The sequence below is a fragment of the Podarcis liolepis genome, assembly GCF_965112155.1.
Source record: "Podarcis liolepis genome assembly, chromosome: 3".
In the NCBI taxonomy this organism is placed as follows: Eukaryota; Metazoa; Chordata; class Lepidosauria; order Squamata; family Lacertidae; genus Podarcis; species Podarcis liolepis.
Window position 1 is genome coordinate 49,304,768 of NC_139557.1, and position 20,098 is coordinate 49,324,865.

The 20,098-nt window shown below is 40.4% G+C and overlaps 1 protein-coding gene across 1 annotated transcript in view; it reads right to left on the reverse strand.

Annotated features, from left to right (window-relative positions):
• Positions 1-20,098, reverse strand: part of ASCC3 (activating signal cointegrator 1 complex subunit 3) — a 211,899-nt gene that overhangs the window by 149,700 nt on the left and 42,101 nt on the right. The window contains exons 9-10 of the mRNA XM_083497618.1: positions 11,141-11,341; positions 10,530-10,670 (exon numbers count right to left, since the gene is read on the reverse strand). Coding sequence (XP_083353744.1) covers positions 10,530-10,670; positions 11,141-11,341 — 342 coding nt within the window. The remainder of the gene's footprint in view (positions 1-10,529; positions 10,671-11,140; positions 11,342-20,098) is intronic.

The following is a 20,098-nucleotide window of genomic DNA, read 5'->3' on the forward strand; positions in this document are numbered from 1 at the left end:
AAGGATTGGCAGATATGTAAAATGCTTAACTGTTTTTAGTCAGTTTTGTTTGTTTGTGCCAACTGAGTTCAGAAATGCAAATTAAGCCCAGCTGGAGGATGAGCCTCTGAGAGCTAATTTCAGAGGAGACTTGGCAAGTGTAGGAGGGATTAAGCACTACCTTTTCCTGATCTGCCCCTAAAAACCCTGCCTCCATCCTGCCTGTGAATTTTATCACTTCAGCAAATGTGAACTAAGGGTCTCTTCCTTTGCATGCTGCAACATATGCAGGGAAAACAGTCCCTCTGCTTTCCCCCATCTTCTCTATAATGTAACATATGAATTAGCTCTATGGTTCTTTCATTCTCGAATATGACCTACTCATTCTTCATCAGAGACAAATCAGTGAAGGGGATTCATTCCTGCAAAATTACACCATTCCCAAAACACTAAGACCTCAAAGCCTTGGAAAATCAAACTGGTGTTGTTGTTGGTTTTTTTAAAAAACCCCAACAACAATTCAGCAGATACACTGAAAACAAAATCAAAATACCTAAACAAAGGAAAAAAATTGTGCAAGCAAAACAAGTGCCTCGGGGTTATATTCAGTTGGTATCGGTTAGCTGACAGAATGTTATTTGATTCAGCATATTTGATTCAGGCTTGGGTCAGAAGAACAGGCATCAAGGTGATCATTGGTGCTTTCCCGACAAAAAAACCTCTGCTCTCAATAGCTTGGGGAGACTTCAGAACAGCAGGGAGATGATGCAGAAGATCACCTTCATCCTTGCTGCTGCTGCTGCTGCTTTGATTCAGCAGAGTCTTCCCATCAAGACCTTCTGAAAGCAAAGAAATGGCGGGAGGATGCAATCTGCAGAAACAGTGTTTAGACTACTTAGCTTTATAGAGACTTTAGTTTCCCATTTAAACTTCCATCACGTACAAATTGCACACATTTCTAACTTAAAAGCAGAAATCAAAATTAAAAGATTGCTGATTTCCCTACCTGCAAGTTGGTCAAACAGGGACTAAAATCACGCTGGGAACAACAGCGTTTTACTTTTAAGGCTTTTAGCATCTGAGAGGTAAAGATTAATTTGTGCGTTTCAATTAAGCAGCTGAAGTAAATTCAATCTGATGGCTACTGAGTTGGCAAACAAAATTATTCTGCATGAATTTCAAAAGAAAGCCCAGTACACTAAACTGTTATAAAGTCATTTTGCATGCACTGATACTATGGTTATATATATAATACCCAATTTGTTCTTCATTTCTGCTTTTAGATTAAATGTTAAGTACTATTGGATTCCTCGGTGTTGTTTCTTATTCTATATAATCATCACACTAAAAGACAGAATGTTTTTGTTTTTTAGAAAAAGAACAAAAAGAAAGCAAGCATTACTGTGTTCCTCCACTTCCATTTTGTCATCCCTCCCCTACTCTCCACATTTCTCACCATTCAAATCCATTTCTCTGCTCAAGAATATTCACTCAACAAGCACAGCTGTTATTCTGAAATCTTTACAGCTAAATCAAAGATAATTGGACTTCAGAGTACTTTTAAATTGTAGCCTAGGAAAAGAATCTAGCTTAATGCATCATTTGCATTACCTATAAAGACTGCTTTTCTATCCTTTTAAATTTATAGTGCTTTTTGTATGGGGGGAGCACAAAAGAGTTATACAGTAGTTTTACAGATATGTGGATTTCTTTGCACAAAAGGGTTTTATGAGAAGCTATTAAATCTTGCAAAAGTAAAAAAAATCAATAACCAACTCTGGGAATTCTACAATGTTTAAAGTTATTAATACAAGTAATGAAATATTTCTCATAAGTGGGTCCTATTTGTTTTATGAACAGTATGTTGTAAAAATCATATTTGCACTCAATGCACAGTAAAAAGGGTCATCATTTGGTGAGATTTTTAAAAAACCCTAATGCAATCAAGCATTAACAGATTCACAAAGCAATTATATAAAGGGAAATTAGTAAAGCTTTATTGTTATAGCAGTTTAAAATGATACAGATCATTATACCCAGTGTTTGCCTTAAAAAACAAATAATGTAATGTTGTAATTCTGGCATGAAGTTGCATACACTATCACCACTTTGCCACAGCAGTCAGTATACCATATCCTAAGCAGTTAACACATGAGCATAGAAAGCCCTGCAGCTGTACTGTTAGGTATTCCACATCTGTCTCTGTAAAAATATTATTAATAAGTCTAGTAGTAACAAGTTGGCCATTTATTAAACAAGCACTAATTGCAATCATATCTGGCAAAACATTGCAAGGAGGGCAGCTAGTTATTCTTGTTATTGCTACTTTTCAAGGAGGAAAAAGGAATTCTGCCTTTAAATGCTTTCCACTAGCACCCAGAGCACTGAACTGGAAGCCGCTTTGGTGCAACTCTGCAAATGATCGCCAGAATGAGCATCTTTTAGTCCACAGGACAGGTGGTCTGCTATGCCTCTTCTCATCTTGTTCTTCTGCTTCATTTCCCACCAGATGACGCACCCTCTTGGGGCAAGATCTCTCTCTTTTTTATGTGGAAAGCAGAACAGATTTTAGAAATTCAAATTGAAGTTTGAGATAGTAAGCAGTTACAAGAGAAAAGGCTTCAAAGTGAAAAACATTTTAAAACTTTGTGAGGCAGGTGCACTTGCTAAATAGCTTATTCAAAGCATTGCCAGTGGTTGACATCTGCAGTCTCAATGCTGTGTTGTGGAGGGCAATAGGAAATCACCGCTCTGATTTCCCAAATCCTGCAGCAATCCTACAGCAGCACCATGCAAAAAGCATGACAAGGACCATTTGTAAGCCAGAGATAATAGAATCGAGAATTTTGAAGCAAAAGGTTTTCCCAGCATCTTCCTAAAGGTTCTCTTTCCATTTATGAAGCCTGACTCTGAAAAAAATAACCTTAACAGATTTTGATTTTGCATTAATATAAACATTTAATAAGATTTTAAAAATAGAAAATACTTATCGGATGATGAAATGTCACTACAAAATGTTTGCCTGCATGAATTAATACAAGACTATTAGTGTGTTATCATCACGTTTTACAAATATTAAATCACATCTAAAACTGACTAGGTAAACTTTCAGAGCAGGGATGGGGAGCTATTCAGATGATGTTGGACTTCCAGCAATCATCAGCTGCAGTCAGCATGGCCAGTAATGAGGGTGACAGACATAGTACAGAAATATTCAGAAGACCACACATCCCTCATTCCTGATTTCGGGGAAGTGTCACTAACTTAATCTAATGTACTGTGTGCTTTATTTGAAATTCACCCTGAATTCACTATAAACATTCTTTTAACCAACGTGGAGATGAAGAAAAGGTGGATGAAAGGTTTGTAGACAAAAACATTGCTAGCTTGGGCTATACTGAATTGAAAAGTAAATCATTTCACCTTTTTTATTTTACAAAACATTAGCTCTTCTACAGCATCATATATTGGATTAACAACTACAAGAATTAAGAAACACATTTTGTTCACCTGCAGGTGACACTGTTGGACCAGTCCATGAAAACACATAAGCAACAAGCAGTAAATAACCTTTTCAGCGTGCTCAACTGTTTTGGATTGATGAGGGATCCAAAGAAAAACATTATTTCTTCTTTTTATGTTAGCCCTTTAAAGTTGTACAACAATAAACCTCAGCATAGCTATTAATTTAACTATTTCATTTTTAGGCCTACTAACACTGCTTTTTTTTCAGACAGTGAGTAAAATAAATGGAAGAGTGTGCATACTTCTAAGCAAAAAGCCTGCTTCAATCAACCAGAACATATATAGTTTTGAAATAAAAAAGCCTTTATTCTAAAAGGGGATTAAACAATTTTGTCATTTAAAAAGTAGGAGAGGGTTCACAAGGAAAGGAGGCAGAATGAAATCAACATACTTTAAAAAAGGAGTCATTTTTTGGCAATATTAGATTTAAATTACCATTCGTAATTTAAAAATAATAAAATATATACCGTATTTTTCGCTCTATAAGACACACCAGACCATAAAACGCACCTAGTTTTTGAAGAAGGAAAACAAGAAGAAAAAAAATCTGAATCCCAGAAGCCAGAACAGCAAGAGGGATCGCTGTGCAGCAAAGGCAGCGATCCCTTTCGCTGTTCTGGCTTCTGGGATAGCTGCACAGCCTGCATTCGCTCCATAAGACGCACACACATTTCCCCTTACTTTTTAGGAGGAAAAAAGTGAGTCTTATAGAGCAAAAAATACTGTACTACCTTTCCCAAAATTCAAGGCGCCGTACTCTGCTCTTATTTAGCACTTACTGAACGTTCACATTTCTTTGTATAAATCACCTCCCTCCCCTCTATCGTCCCGGTCCAAATTAGGACCCCTTGGTTGCCATTTAAAAGGAGGAGGAGAAATGTAGTTGTAGCCACAAATCTAACACACCGTCTAGCTGGGGTTTGAGCAGCATTAGAAAGTAGTTGCATGTTACAAAGGGCAAATCAGGAGAATGAGCATGCTTGCAGAATGGTACAGATGACTTTTTTGTGAAGTGCTTACTTGAATACGCTGGTAACTAGTAATCTGCCATCTCCACCTGTTAGTGTGTCACAAGCAGGAACCTTGAAAGTTGCCTTATATTAGGCTTGTCTACCTGTCCATCAGAACCAGTACAGTGGTACCTCGGGTTAAGAACTTAATTTGTTCTGGAGGTCTGTTCTTAATCTGAAACTGTTCTTAACCTGAGGAACCACTTTAGCTAATGGGGCCTCCCGGTGCCACGGAATTTCTGTTCTCATCCTGAAGCAAAGTTCTTAACCCGAGGTACTATTTCTGGGTTAGTGGAGTCTGTAACCTGAAGCGTCTGTAACCTGAGGTACCACTGTATTGCCTGTTAGGACTGTCAGTGGTTCTCCAAGTTCTAGTCAATCCTTTTGCCTTGAGAAACCATGGACTGTACATGGGACTGGGTGCAACAGAATGCATGAGCTCTACCACTTAGCTGCCCAGGTATAATGGTATTCCATATGACAAAGTGATACAGAAAACCCACAAAGAGTGCGTGCAGAGGGTAGAACTCAGCACAGTGCTAAGTGGGGCATGAGTGTGGGGAATGAGGTCCAGTCACACAATATGACTTCCTCCTTCTCTTGCCCATCACACCACCTAAAACTGTTCTGGGTTTCCCCTCAAACCCCCAGAACATTTTTTTTGGGGGGGAGGATGGGGGGTAGAGAGAGGGAGAAAGTTAGGTTGTGCAAGCAGACCTCATTTTGCGCATGGAACAACTAGTTGAATCCTGCCTCAAGCTCTTTGTGCAATGAATCAAGCATAAAAATGTTTAGATGTTGTGGTCTGGTCTGAATGACATCTGGCAGAAGCTTTGTGAAAAGATGGGATGGGCAAGGGAGTAGATAGTGTTGGAGTTCTGCCCTAAAGACTGGGGGCAGGATTCCCCTTATCTGTTCCATGAGCATGAGGCATGCTGGGTCTGCTTGCACAATGGGCCTTTAATGCCGTCCTCCCCCTCACCCCCTGAAATAGCCAATAGGGTGCCCGGAAGAACCTCCAGAACAGTATGCAGGGGGAGGAGAGAGAGGATCATTCTATCTGGCAAGCTGCAATGCTTGGACAGATGGAAGGTTCATAAGAGCACTGCTGAATTCCTCCCAAAATATACAATCAAGTGGGATGTAACACTTTATTCTGGGGCACATAAACCACTCTACTATAAAGATGAATCCGTAAAGGGAGAACACAGTGTGAAATAAGGAAGACTTCAGATTATAAAAATGATTGCATATGAAAAGGATGTTCAGCTCCCTATGGAGAGCTAGACGTTTTTCCTAAGTATCTTCAGCCTCGAACACCACTACCAACCTTTGGGTACATTGTGCTACATTTGAAAAAAGACACAGACATTTTTATATTTCCATTTGTAGTTCGTTTAAGGGGGGACAAGAATCTAATTTTAAATAGGGCATGCCTTTCTACCTTGTGAATAAAAGAAATTACTTTCAGCATAGCTGTGCCACTGAGAAATGCTGCAAGAGATTTATCAGCAAAGGAACAAGGCTTCCTCTTTATTAGCAATAGCTTCTTGATGTATTCTGGTATTGCTACAGGTCCCTGCCCAAATGTCGATCAAAGGCAAATATTCTGATCCCGAAGCTCTGTGGGTGTGCAAAACGCTCAGCATTGGGGTTTTTCTCCATCTAGTTATGATGGAAGAAAATACAAGTATTATAAAAACTGCTTTTTCTTTTCAGATGTAACATTTTTAATGGGGAACTTTTCTTGGTAATGTCGGGGTCTTCAGAGGACCTCCTGTGATTCCAGCTGCTCCTATTTGTGTTCAAAAGCCATTATTCCAAAAGGTCTCACATGTAAAAAAAATATAAGCTGGTCCTAAAAACAGCAAACATTAAGAAACCAGGCCACCCCAGTTGTACTGTCCTCACTATGACAGAGCAGAATTGTGATGCTGATGTGTGGAATGGTTTTTTGGTATGTGTGTTTGTGTGTGTGTGAATATGTGTGATATATGTCTATAGTATTTTAATTAAAACAGACCTTTAATACTAGAAAAGGATACCCATAGACTCCACAAAGTGTCTGTTCGGCCTATCACCCAATTATGAAGGCTGCACATCAGTGGTACTGGGTTTCTCTCTTTCATTCCGCCATTAAAAAAACAGTATTTTTTTTTTAAAAATACTGCCAGGTGGTAGGTAGAAAAGGGGTGAGGAATCACAGAGTATGAATTAAAGACAGAGGTGAGCCATGGGAGGATACACATATCTGGCTCCATCTCGTGTAGCATTTAGGAACCAATGGCCCTTTAAAAATTGCAAGTGAAGCAGCAGTCATCAGGAGAAGGAATGTCAGAGTGAGCAGAACAGCAGCTGGGCAACCAACAACCTGAGTAATTAGCAATTCCAAATGGAGACTATACTGACTGAAAATACAGAGATTTTGTCACACATGCTTAATAACTAAAAGTAAAATAAATAATAAAATTATTATAATCACAATTATTGTATTTCTAGAAGTGAAGCCATGTTTGTCTGTTTCAGTTTATGTTATAATACATTTGTTAGACTTTAAAGTGCCACAAAAATACTCTTAGTGTTACATTATATACTAGCAGGGAGTGCCCAGCCCTGCATAGTATCCTTAAAAACAGAGGGGGGGGGGAGTGATTTTTAAGTGGGTAGTGCACTTTGTGAGTTTGAACCAATCACGTCAAAAATCAGGTAAAAATCAAGAGTCACCTTTTGGTCCGCCATCTTGGTTCAAAATGGCACCTGACACTCAAACATTATGGGAAACTGCTGTGCACATCTGTGGAAGCCCTCGTGTCAAGTTTGGCGATGATATCCCATCTGCATAGGCAGATAAGCCTATGCCAAAAAACAGGCCAAACAAAAATGGGAGCTGTGCCAAAAACTGTTCTCTCTGACGAAGGCAGGAAGACACCTCGGAAGTGAGGAATTCTAGCCCTTCCCCACACACTTTTGCTTACCTAAAGCTGGTTGTCGCCCTCCCCTTGAAGGGAAAAACTGCATTGTTCCCTCTCTTGTCAGGATCATTTGCCACTGGACAGAAAAGCCATCATAGCTGAAGTGTCTGAAGTCCATCAGCGGGCAAACCCATCAGGGTGCTAATCCATAAAGCTCAAAAAGTCCTGATATCATTTGCCACCCTCAGGGCTACTTGCTCTGTTCAGCTGTGACACGTCCGTTGTCTGCTTCACTTCTTTCTACTGCACTGTCATCACAAAAGCAATCCATCTACTAATCTTTGAAATGGCAATCTGCTTGCCCCCTCCAAGCTATTTCGCCATTCCAGAAAAGCAACACTGCATGCGTAACTGGAAAAGTGCCCACTTCACTGAAATATTAGCTTACATAAACAAGTTGTATTTTCGCAAAGTAATAAACCAGTTATATGTAGGAGTTGTGCTACCGACTCTCATTATGGATTTATTAACGTCTCTGTCTCAGAGTTTCAAACATTACCTAACATAATAAACCACATCAACATCTGTCTCACAAGTGTGCTTACCACAAATCTGGTTAAAATAGACATTAATGCTGCTCAGATCTTTACAGAAAACCTCTATAAAGGAGCTTCAGGAAACTAATTCGCCCACTCTCCACCTTTTCTAATATGTGGGGAGACAATATGTAAACAGACAGTCCCTGCTGGGTTCTGCTGTGCACAAAGAACTGTGAGTGAACAAAGGCAGCCACACTGACTTAAAGTGTCTGTTCACCATAATAGATTTTTTGTGCACCCACGTATCCACTGCATGTGGCACTTTTCCAGTTACTGGAATTGGGCTCTTCTTGCTTATCCAGAGCTCTGTGTGCACATCCCATCCTCTACATCTGAGCCTAGAGTTTCTGGTTTAGTGCTAGAAATCAGAGCTGGGGTAAAAAAAGATAAGAGACATTTTGAAAACACTTAAGTGCTTCAAATACACAGTTCCGTTGCAACAATCCTTACAAAACTCCTTTAGCTAGGTCAGTATTAAATCCCTATGTTGCATATGGAGGCCGCGGTGGGTAGGTTGTCGAAAATGTGTGTGTTTAATTTGTGCGATTTCAGCTGGCCAGCTGCCAAACATGTAAAGCTGGGATTGAGCAAGTTAACTATATGCAAGTTGCAAGTTGACCTGTACACAAATAGATGACAATTCAGTATCTGTTTGAAGGAAAGAAACAGAAAGGCTGCAGAGAGATAAGAGCAGGTTATACATAACAGCACAGTGCCCCTGATGACTGACATGACTGACATCACCCAAATAAACTGGCCCACATCTTAAAATGAGTTTCTGCTCTCTGTCCTGACACTGATTAAAAACTCAGGTGATACTTAGGGTCTTCTCAGAGATGGTGCCACAGTTTTGCAAAACCCTCTTTGGTGAAATTTAACAAGATCTCTCCTGTCTCACTTTCAGCCAGAGTGCTAATATGATGGTGATGGTGATGATTTAGACATGCTTTCAGCATGAACTCTTGGACATCCCATGAAGCTCAGTGTTGAAAGATTCAGTACTTTTTCACACAGCGCATAGCTCAACTATGGGATTCACTGCTACAAGAGGCAGTAATGGTCGTCAACTGCAATGGCTTTAAATCAGGATCAGACAAATTCACGAAGGATAATCAATGGATGGGACGCGGGTGGCGCTGTGGGTTAAACCACAGAGCCTAGGACTTGCTGATCAGAAGGTCAGAGGTTCGAATCCCTGCGACGGGGTGAGCTCCCGTTGCTCGGTCCCTGCTCCTGCCAACCTAGCAGTTTGAAAGCACATCAAAGTGCAAGTAGATAAATAGGTACCGCTCCGGCGGGAAGGAAAACGGTGTTTCCGTGCGCGGCTCTGGTTTGCCAGAAGCGGCTTAGTCATGCTGGCCACATGACCCGCAAGCTGTACGCCAGCTCCCTTGGCCAATAAAGCGAGATGAGCGCTGCAAACCCAGAGTCGGGCACAACTGGACCTAACGGTCAGGGGTCCCTTTACCTTTAATCAATGGATATAAACAGCTCTCAATGGCTACTAGCCACAAATGGCTGCCTCACTGGTTGAAAGCAGCATGCTTCTGAACATCAGTTCCTAGGGAACACAAATGGGGAGCCTGTGCTCAGGTCCTGCCTGTGAGTTTCCTGTAGGTATTTGGTTGAGCACTATGAGAAAAGCAAGCTGGGCTATGTGGGCCTTTGGCTTGATCCATCAGGGCTCTTCTTATGCTTACACAGAAGCTGAAAGCTCCATTTGTGTATCACTAGATCCATTCGCTTCTCTCTCAGATCTGCAAGCGGTAAGAGAACCGATACTGCTGCCAGAGTTTTTCAGAGTCATCCAAGAGACGCTAGGGCCATTTGGAAGTTCATATGGAGTTGGTTTCCCAATAAAAGTATCAGTAAATAAGAACAAGTTTCACTGGATGACTTATTTCTTCATCACTACAGTTTATGCCTTGCCATTTGAAAGCATGCATACAGTGGAGTGGTGTGTGTGATCTCTGCTCATGCAAGGCACTGGTGAAACGCAAAAGGCCTGACTAGCACTATGCACGGACTTTCTTTTTTATAAATTTTATTTTCCAATTTTGGATCCCCCCCCCCCGAGACATACAAATACAAAACTTCCCAATAAACGTATATATTTTGACTCCACCCCTTTTGCAGTTTCTTATCATTTTTAATACTGCGTTTCCTACGTTATTCGATTTATTAACTATTCCCTGATTTTTCTTTAATGTTGCATTTAACTTCTTGCTTTACGTTAATCCTGCTAACGAGCTTAAATGTATACAAAAACTTTTCAGATATTCCACAAATGTTTCCCTCTATGCATGGACTTTCAAGGCAGCTTAGAATGTTTCCCACCATCTTCTGCAGCAGGTAGCATTGCAGAAAAGCTAACCTGATGGCAGTAAGTTTGAAAAATCACTGCTTTAATTCATGAATCAAGAACATTTCATTGTTTTGTTAAAGCACATTTATACACTACTGCTTGCATCCATCAATATATTTATGTTTGTCATGTAGCATACCTGGGTTCGTAGAATCTCACTTTTCGACAACTGCATATCACCAGTCAACTCTTTCACTGTGATGCCTAGTGGCTCCAGCCGCTTACTGAAGTAATTTGTCATCTCAGCTGCCAATGCCTTCATAGGAGCAACATAAACAATCTGTACCAAAAAGGACACCAGTTTGATAAATGAGCAAAGTGTACAAGACTGTTGGTTTTGCAGCAACTGATACAAATCACAATTTATTGTGAAATATTATACCTAGCACTTACAGCAACGGGGGAAAAACTTAATAGTGGTATATGGAAAGTGGTTATCGGTGCTGGATAAGTGTGCAGCTTTTTAAAAGACAATAGATTTTGTTTACATGGGCTTATCATTTTGAAAATTGGTTCTGCATCAAAGCTAAATATATTTTCAAAGCTTTTCACATGGGTAATAAGATTTTCAGAACAGAAAAAGGAATTACATAACAGAGATGAAGTAAATCAACAGGCTCCATCTCTGTGTGACTTGGGGAAAACACAATGTCCTTGAAAACTTCTTGAATCCATATAAATGTGCACAACTCTATAATGGGCTTTATCTTACAAGTTATAAAGCTGTCCTGCAGTTCATTAAATTCCTACCTTAAACTCGTCCTTTTTGATGACTCCTTGCTGAACATGCTGACGGATTTCATGCAAAACTGTTAACATGGCAATGTTAGTCTTTCCAGCCCCAGTGGGTGCACAGATTAGCATGTTTTCATTTGTATTGTAGGCAGTTTCAAAAACTATGGACTGGATTCGATTTAACCTTTTCATGCCCTTGAAAGCAAGTTGCCCAATCTGCAATAAAAGTCCAGAAAAGAAAAGAAGCATTCAACTAAATGATTAAAACAGTTGCTGTTGACAAGGACTAAAGTGTACAATTCTCTCTAACTTTAATATGTCCAGTTCATCGTTATGAACTACACCAGGGTGGAGAACCAGTGGTGCTCTAAATGATACTGGACTCCTGGCTCCTATCAGCCCCACCCATAGCCAACAGCCAGGGATTATGAGAGTTATATTATTTGTCCAACTTTTATTTATTTTGACTATTTATGTATTTCTTACATGCAATTGATTCTATTTGGTTTATATCAAGGTCAACAAATGCAATCAAGATAAAAAAAGTTAAAAACAAACTATAAAAGCAGAAATTACTTTAATTGCTCGCTCAAATAAAGGTCTTCAGCTGTAGTCACAACAACATCTGGAGGGCCCCAGTTTCTATCCCTAGACTACATCACACCTAACATTCAACTAACTGAAAAGCATAGTTTCACATTTATCCATTCCCTTCTTCCCTTTTTTGCTCCTCAGGTCCTCTTAGTTGTCATCACCTGCCAACTTTCTTTCCACTTCACTACTAAAAATAAACATTTCTCACAACTTTTCCCTTAGTCACACTTCGTCTCTTTTCAAGTTCAGCTAAGATTACAGTCTACCACTTTGACCAAATCAAACAGACCATTACTTATTTCCCCTCCCACTTTGCAATCAACTTTTTTCTTCTAACAGCATATATCTTGTGGCTTTGCACTCCGTGATACGGACTGATAACAGTTCATTTTTAGGCAATTTATAAGAAAGTAACGTTATAAGAATGCTATGCACAATGCTGGTTAGCCCATATCAATGGAATATGATTACTTATTATATATCTACACCACCTTTCAACTAAGGATCATGGGATGGATTTCAATATAAAACCGCAAAAAACACAAACCATTGTAACAAACAAAAACAATACTCCCCCCCCCCCCTTTAAAAGGCCACAGATTTTTTAAATTAGTCAAAGCCTGGGAGAAGAGGAAAGTCCCCCCTCCTTGAGGTTTTTTTCCTTTTCTTTTTTATTGGTTTTCACATATTACTTTACAATACAGATACAGTGGTACCTCGGGTTAAGTACTTAATTCGTTCCGGAGGTCCGTACTTAACCTGAAACTGTTCTTAACCTGAAGCACCACTTTAGCTAATGGGACCTCCCGCTGCCGCCGGAGCACGATGTCTGTTCTCATCCTGAAGCAAAGTTCTTAACCTGAAGCACTATTTCTGGATTAGCAGAGTCTGTAACCTGAAGCGTATGTAACCCGAGGTACAACTGTATACCAAAGCCAACACCATTTCCTCCCCATCCCCCCATACATTTACATATCTATTTCCTCAATCCATCATATTATTCTTTTCTCCTTCCTTCCACTTCCCTCCGCTCCCACTCAATTTCCTCCACATTATACAATTTACAATAATCTTTGCATTCTACAACCTTCTCAAATCACCTACATATTCTTATTATCTTTCCTTACTAATTTTTCTTCCATCCAGTACTTCATATTTTAATCTAGGCATATTAGGAAAGTTTTTGCCTGACACCTAAAAATATGTAACAAAGGCACCAGGCAAGCCTCCCTGGGGAGAGCATTCCGCAAAGGGAGAGCCACCACAGAAAAGACACATTCTTGTGTTGCCACTCTCTGGACCTCTTGTGGAGGAGGCACATGAAGAAGGGCCTCAGATTATGATTGCAGGGTCTGGGTCAGTTCATCTGGAGAGAGTTATTGCAGTCTTGAGATATTTAAGGCTTTATAGGTCAAAACAAGCACTTTAAATAGGACCCAGAAACTATTTGGCAGCCAGTGCAATCAGGCCAGGATTGGCATTGTATGCCCAAGCTGTCTTGCCCCGTTCGGCAACCTGGCAGCCAAATTCTGCACCAAACTGCCTTTAGAAGAAGAGTTCGGATTTGATATCCCGCTTTATCACTACCCCAAGGAGTCTCGAAGTGGCTAATGATCTCCTTTTCCTTCCTCCCCCACAACAAACACTCTGTGAGGTGAGTGGGGCTGAGAGACTTCAGAGAAGTGTGACTAGCCCAAGGTCACCCAGCAGCTGCATGTGGAGGAGCGGAGATGTGAACCCAGTTCACCAGATTACGAGTCTACCAATCCTAACCACTACACCATACTGACTCTCACAATGGCTTTAGAGGCAGCCCCATGTGTAACTTGCTGCAGTAATCTAACTTAGAGGTTACCAGAGGATAGATGATAGAAGATAGGCTATCCCTGTCTAGATAGGACATAACTGGACTAACAATTGAAGCCAGTGGAAGGCACTCCATGCCACCAAGACCACTTGAGCCTCAAGTGAGAGCAGTGCATCCAGAAGTTGCCTCAAGTTGTGTTTGAAGCGGCTAGGGGGAACCTGTGGTCCTCCAGCTCCTGCTGGCACACAATTCCCATCATCCCTGGCAATGGATATGGGAGTTGGGACCAATCACAACTGAGGTTCAGCAACCTGTGGTGGGCCACAGGCTCCCCACCACTGTCAGGAATGTATAGTAAGAGAAGCAAATGTTAAAAAGCAATTGAAATGATTACAGAGATCAAGCATCTTCTGTACAAATAACATCAGGACTTTTAAGTACAGTGGAGCCCCGCAAGACGAATGCCTCGCAAGACGAAAAACTCGCTAGACGAAAGGGTTTTTCGGTTTTGCGTTGCTTCGCTAGACGAATTTCCCTATGGGCTTGCTTCGCAAGAAAAAACGTCTTGCGCTTTTTTAAAAAGCCGCTTGAAGAGGCGCAGTTGCGACGGACCGTGCTTCGCAAGACGAAAAGACTCGCGGAACGAATTCTTTTCGTCTTGTGAGGCACCACTGTATACAGGGAGCAGAGAGGATGGAAATTATTATTTCATTTTATACAGTAAAACAAAAACAAAGCAGTTTTAAGATTTCCTCACAGGAATGCACAATAAACCTATGAAACCTACTACCACAGAATATTAACACATCACTTATGTCAATATTTATTTATTTTTTAGATAAAGGTAAAGGGACCCCTGACCATTAGGTCCAGTCGTGACCGACTCTGGGGTTGCGGTGCTCATCTCGCTTTATTGGCCGAGGGAGCCGGCGTACAGTTTCCGGGTCATGTGGCCAGCATGACTAAGCCACTTCTGGCGAAACAGAGTAGCGCACGGAAACCAGAGCGGTACCTATTTATCTACTTGCACTTTGACGTGCTTTCAAACTGCTAGGTTGGCAGAAGCAGGGACAAAGCAACGGAACTCACCCTGTCACGGGGATTTGAACTGCTGACCTTCTGATCAGTAAGCCCTCTGTGGGTTAAACCACAGAGCCACCCATGTCCCATTTTTTAATTTTTTTTTTAAATGAGATGGTAAATTCATGAAGGACATATTCACGTAGTATATTCCTGACACTCAGATAACAGGGCACAGAGATGTGGGGCATGCAAGCCTTCCTGGCACATTAGGCTGCCCACAGATACCAGAGAGAATGTTGAACTAGACATATAATTTATTTCACCTAGCATAAGTATTCTATAGCTGTTGTGCAAGATTATGTGTGTTAATATATGCAATCTAATTTTTTTAGTAATTTCATAATCATGCCAACTGGGGTGAGGCTTGGGAATGAAAAATGCGTCCTCTTTGTTTCTACAGCAGTTCTCAGAAACTTGCCACGTGAAAAGTCAAAGTCATCTTAAGGTTTTCTATTCCAGGTGTGATCAATTCATAAGTGTAGAAGAAAAAGAGAAGGGCAGAAACAGTTTCCAGGAGAAGAATTGCTACCGACATGCTTTGAATTTTTTTTAAAAAAATAATGGTTACACCAGGCAGAGGAGGAAAAGTAGTAGGAGTGAGCAACGACAGATTTTTCAAGATGGGCTGGCAGTCTGTCAAGTCACTACTCCTAAAAGACGGCAGGAACAAGAAATCAAAGCCCAGAAAGAATGAAGCGATCTTGGAAAGCTCTTCAAACATGTACTTCTAAGAGACGGTGGCATGAGGAAAGAGAAGAAACCACAATTTATGAAAACAACCTAAAGAATAGTCTGTTTGAGCAGCACACCTTCAGATGAAGATCACTGCTCAGGAACCCAAGTCTCTATCCCTGCCTGTTTGCAATTGATCAGTTTGCAGCAATGGGAAACTAGGCAAGGGTTAACTCTTTCACCACTTCCCCCCTGTAACCCCATCCCCTCCGCCAGTCACTTTCCCTCACAATGCAATAAATGTATCTGGATGGCAACAGGAGCTGGAAGAGGTAAAAAGTAATGTTTAGTGGAAGTCCAGAAAATATTTCGCTTTTTCTGCTGCACCCCATTTAATTAGCCAGCCCCTTTGCAGCTGTTTCAAAATGACCTGAAGTGCCAAACTCAGATCTGACAAATGGGTAGTTCTGATCTAGTTTTCTGTGTAAGAAAAGGCAGGGGTCACCCTGCTGCAAATGCAAAAAGCTGAAAGGTAAAAATGTTGTTATTCTTTTCCATTGTGAGGGATGAATATGTCTACTTATTTTTGAAATCTAACTATAACAGGAGCTATTTTTACTTCTCATGCTAAGGAATTCTACATGTCAGTTATAAAAATTATTTTCTGGCCTGAACCAATTTACAGAGCAATTCTAACTACCAGAAGCCAGCATAATTTACGTTAGTGTAAGTTATCCCATTCCAAACGCTGTTCAGAAGCCTCTGAGAGGGCTACCGACACCTAACCCAGCAGGTGAGTATGGGCCTGAGTTTTGAGACTTGAACCCTAGCTCACATGACTGTGCTGAACAGGGAGTTGGAACAGACTTAAGAATTTCCTTGCCTCACACCTGGAATTTGCATATTTTTTAAAGTTAGACATTAATCTGATTATGGCTTCCCTTTCTCAATGAAAACTTTCCCACTTGTCATGTATTCCCAAATTCATTGCTACTTATGACTCTTGCTTGATTTGATAAGAATTAATTGCTCTTGAACAACATGTTTACCTAACAAAATAATATAAAGAAGCAAAATGGAGAAGAGAATTGAACTTTGCGATGGCTTTGATTTGCCTTGAAAATTATCATTAAGTTTGTTCTTTCCCTGGACAGCTTGACCATTTGGACTTTTATGGCTAAAGGAAAAAAATTGGGACAGTATAATTGTGCATTGATTAATGGCTATGATGCTGCCAGTTCTTATGAGTTGACTCTTTTAAAAGGTTTAGCAGCAGAATTCTAGATTGCTGTGTAACATCCACTTATTAAAATAGGTTTTGGGAAGATGATTTATGATGGTTGTGAGATATTTTATCCCAGCTTGTATTTGTCCCTTCAAGTCACACTTTGAATATAAAATACAAAGGAGTGAATAGAACAATATCTCACTGATACCTAGTTGCCAGCTAACCTGTGGTGGTACGTTAGGTTTGTGCCTCAAAGGCATTGGGTTTAAATCTAATATCCCTGGAGGTAACAGAATGCAAGGAGCTCGCCTGTTTGTGGAGTTTATTGTTCCTCTACTCAGAGTTGCATTTGTTTTTACCATCCGTTGATCTGCTGAAATGTTCTGAAAAAATCCAGAGTCAATCTATTCTTCAAAATTTGCTAATAGTTAAGAATTTCTTTGCTGGACCACAACAATATCCACCTATTCCAGAATTCTACAGCTAAGAAGCAATTTAAACCTGGATCTCCTATAGTCAATCACATAATTGAGAGGATTTGATAATATATTAACCAACTCAAAAGCCCTGTGGTCCAATACGTATTTCCTTTGAACAAGGTTCTGTGGGACCTTAATGTCAGCCATGAAGTGTCCAATAGCTGCTTATTTCCTTCATTCCGCTGTTGATTCTGGCAGCAACATAACATCACATTTTCGATGAAAAGGCTCGGCTGGTGAGCAGTTGCACTTCTGGATCATGACAGGACACAGGAAAAGCCAATTAGCCACCTGCCAGCTAATCTTATGCCTACAGCCAACATTGTCAGGTCCTGTTATTGTAGATGAAAACAGTTCTGCTGTTTGTGTTACAAAAATAGTGATCTACCCTAGTTTCTCCTCTGTGCCACTGCAACAAGCAACAACACCCACTTGTTAGAAAAATCAAGTGGAGAACAGAGTGAAGATGGCAAATTAAAACTGGAATATAAAGAACAAATGCAAAACTGTGTTTGGCCATGCAAACAAATTTAAAAATTCACCCACCCATGGTTGTCACTGTGACAAGACATGACCAAAGGCTTTTCTCAGCATCCCTGTCTCTCTCCTTCCTTAGATTTACACTAATAACCAAGCACTTGGATTGCAAAAACAAACCAGCAACAAAGAACTGGGGGATTAGTACAACTCTTCCTTTAAGCTCATAAGCTACAGACGAATACATGTGCATCAGGACACATGAAACAAACCACAAGTTCAGGTTCAGATTCTGGCTTGTTTCATCATAGGCACAGCAAGAGTGTGGGACCAGTGCCTTGGGGGGTTCCACTCTTCATTCACATCAAACCAGTTTTGCTTTAACCTATAGTTTATTGGGAAATGCAAACTGGGCCACTGCTTTTATTTTTGCATGTTGCTGTATTCATGTTTCCCCACTAAACAAAATTTACTTTCGTTTGGGAAGAAAATAAAGAACCCTGTGGTACCTTAGTTAACCAAGTTATGGAGGCATGAGCTTTCATTCGCCATATGTCTACAGTGGTACCTTTGGTTACGAACTTAATTTGTTCCAGAGGTATGTTCTTAACCTGAGGTACCACTTTACCTAATGGGGCCTCCTGCTGCCGCCGCTGTGCCACCACCACGCGATTTCTGTTCTCATCCTGAGGGAAAGTTCTTAACCCAAGGTATACTTCTGGGTTAGCGGGGTCTGTAATCTGAAGTGTTTGTAACCCGAGGTGTTTGTAACCCGAGGGACCACTGTACTTCATCCCATGCACAAAGTAGACAGTGAAGATGCTGAACACTGCTGTCACCCATGTTTGGGCAACGTTCAGAATAAACTGCAATGCATCGTAGATTGAGACTGCCTTTGAAGACATGTCAGAAGCTTCAGTTGGTCCAACACTCAGCAACTAGGCTCCTAACCAACATGAAATTTAGAACAATGGTCACCAATTCTAAAACAGCTTCATGAGCTCTCCCTGCACTTTATAGGGGATAATCTATAACATTTTACTTCGGATCTGCATACTTCCAAGAACTTCCTGTTCCTATATGAACGAGTTGGCTCATCGGATCAGGAAAAACTCTTCCCAACCTAGTAAGGTAAAGAGAATGACCATCATGGATTGGGCCTTCTCTGTCATGACATCTAGATTATACAATACCCTGTTATGAGTTGTTGACACAAGGTAAAAACCCAGGCCTTTTAACTGAGGAACACTGTAAATTTATTTGGAGCCTGTTTTTAGCACTGTTTTAGCCTGCCTGCTATTTTACATGCTGTTTTAACTATTCCCCCCTTTTATATCTCTTAATTTAACTGTTTAAAAGTAATAAATTACAGACTCTCATGAGTCAAGAGAGCTATTAAACAAGGTGGAGTGCACAGCTTCCAAACAATGTTTAAAGCTACAATGGGGTGGGAGGAGATAAAAGCTCAACAACACATTCAACAAAATGCCAGGTCACTGTCGCAAAAGGTAACTTTGCTGGTATTCCCTACTTTTGCACAGCTTGAAATTAACAACATGAGAATGCAGAGAGGAGAGTGGGGATTAACTCTGTGTCAACCATAACTAAACTACAGAGATATTCAACAGGTGCCCAATATGCTCATCCAAGCATATTCCACTCAGCCTTGCAATCACATTAGAAAACAAATGCGCTGTCTAAAAGAGCACCTGGTTCACCCTACTGCGCTTTAAGTTCTTGGAAAACATGATTTCACAGCAACAGAAGCACAAACTGGTTGGAAGGTGTGCTCAACAAATGTGTATTTACTGCGAAATAAAATGGTTGAGGAGAAAGACCGTGAGTGAAATTTCCTTCCCTACAGGCACTAACTAATGGCACAGCTTCCAGCTGTTCAGGCATGAGTCACGATTAAAGCTCTTAACAATCTTATCACTTTAGAGATCTCCACATGTACTGAATAATGATTTTCAGAGTACATATTTAACTTGCTTGTTCTCTTATGATGGGAGATAAACCACCTCCTTCAAGCTTGGTGCTACAATATCTATTTAACAAAAAGGGGAAGAACTAACACACACTACTTTAAAGGGTAATTATAGCTGACAGAGATAATAAACGTTAACCCGTCAAGTAGGAGTGAGGCAACAGAGAATGGAAAGAACATTCTTCTGGGGGGGACGACACAAATGTCGTGATCATCTACTTTTTAGAGTGCACTTATTTTTTCTTGTTCTTTATCTCATGCAAAAGCAAGCTAGAGTAAGCAACTAATTATGCGTAAGCGTTCAGGATCCCAATAACTCTTCATCAGGTTAAATAATAAAAAAATATAAGGCGGTGGGCATAAAGGAAAGGCTGTTCCTCAAGCCATGTTTGTATGTATTTTGTAAGTATCTTAAGGTGGAACACGAGAGAAAATTTAGACAAAGAAAACTTTTTTGCCTAAAAAACTTGAAAACCTGCACAATGTTTTGTGACATTTTGGTTGGTCTGATAACAATATTACCTAATGTGTATTTTGGTCCGTCCCCCCCTTATGGGTTGACATGGTTACCTTTTTGTTTGTTTGTATCCTAATTTCCATCTCACAGCCCCAAAGCAGATCACCTACTGTGCCAAAATTAAAGCAA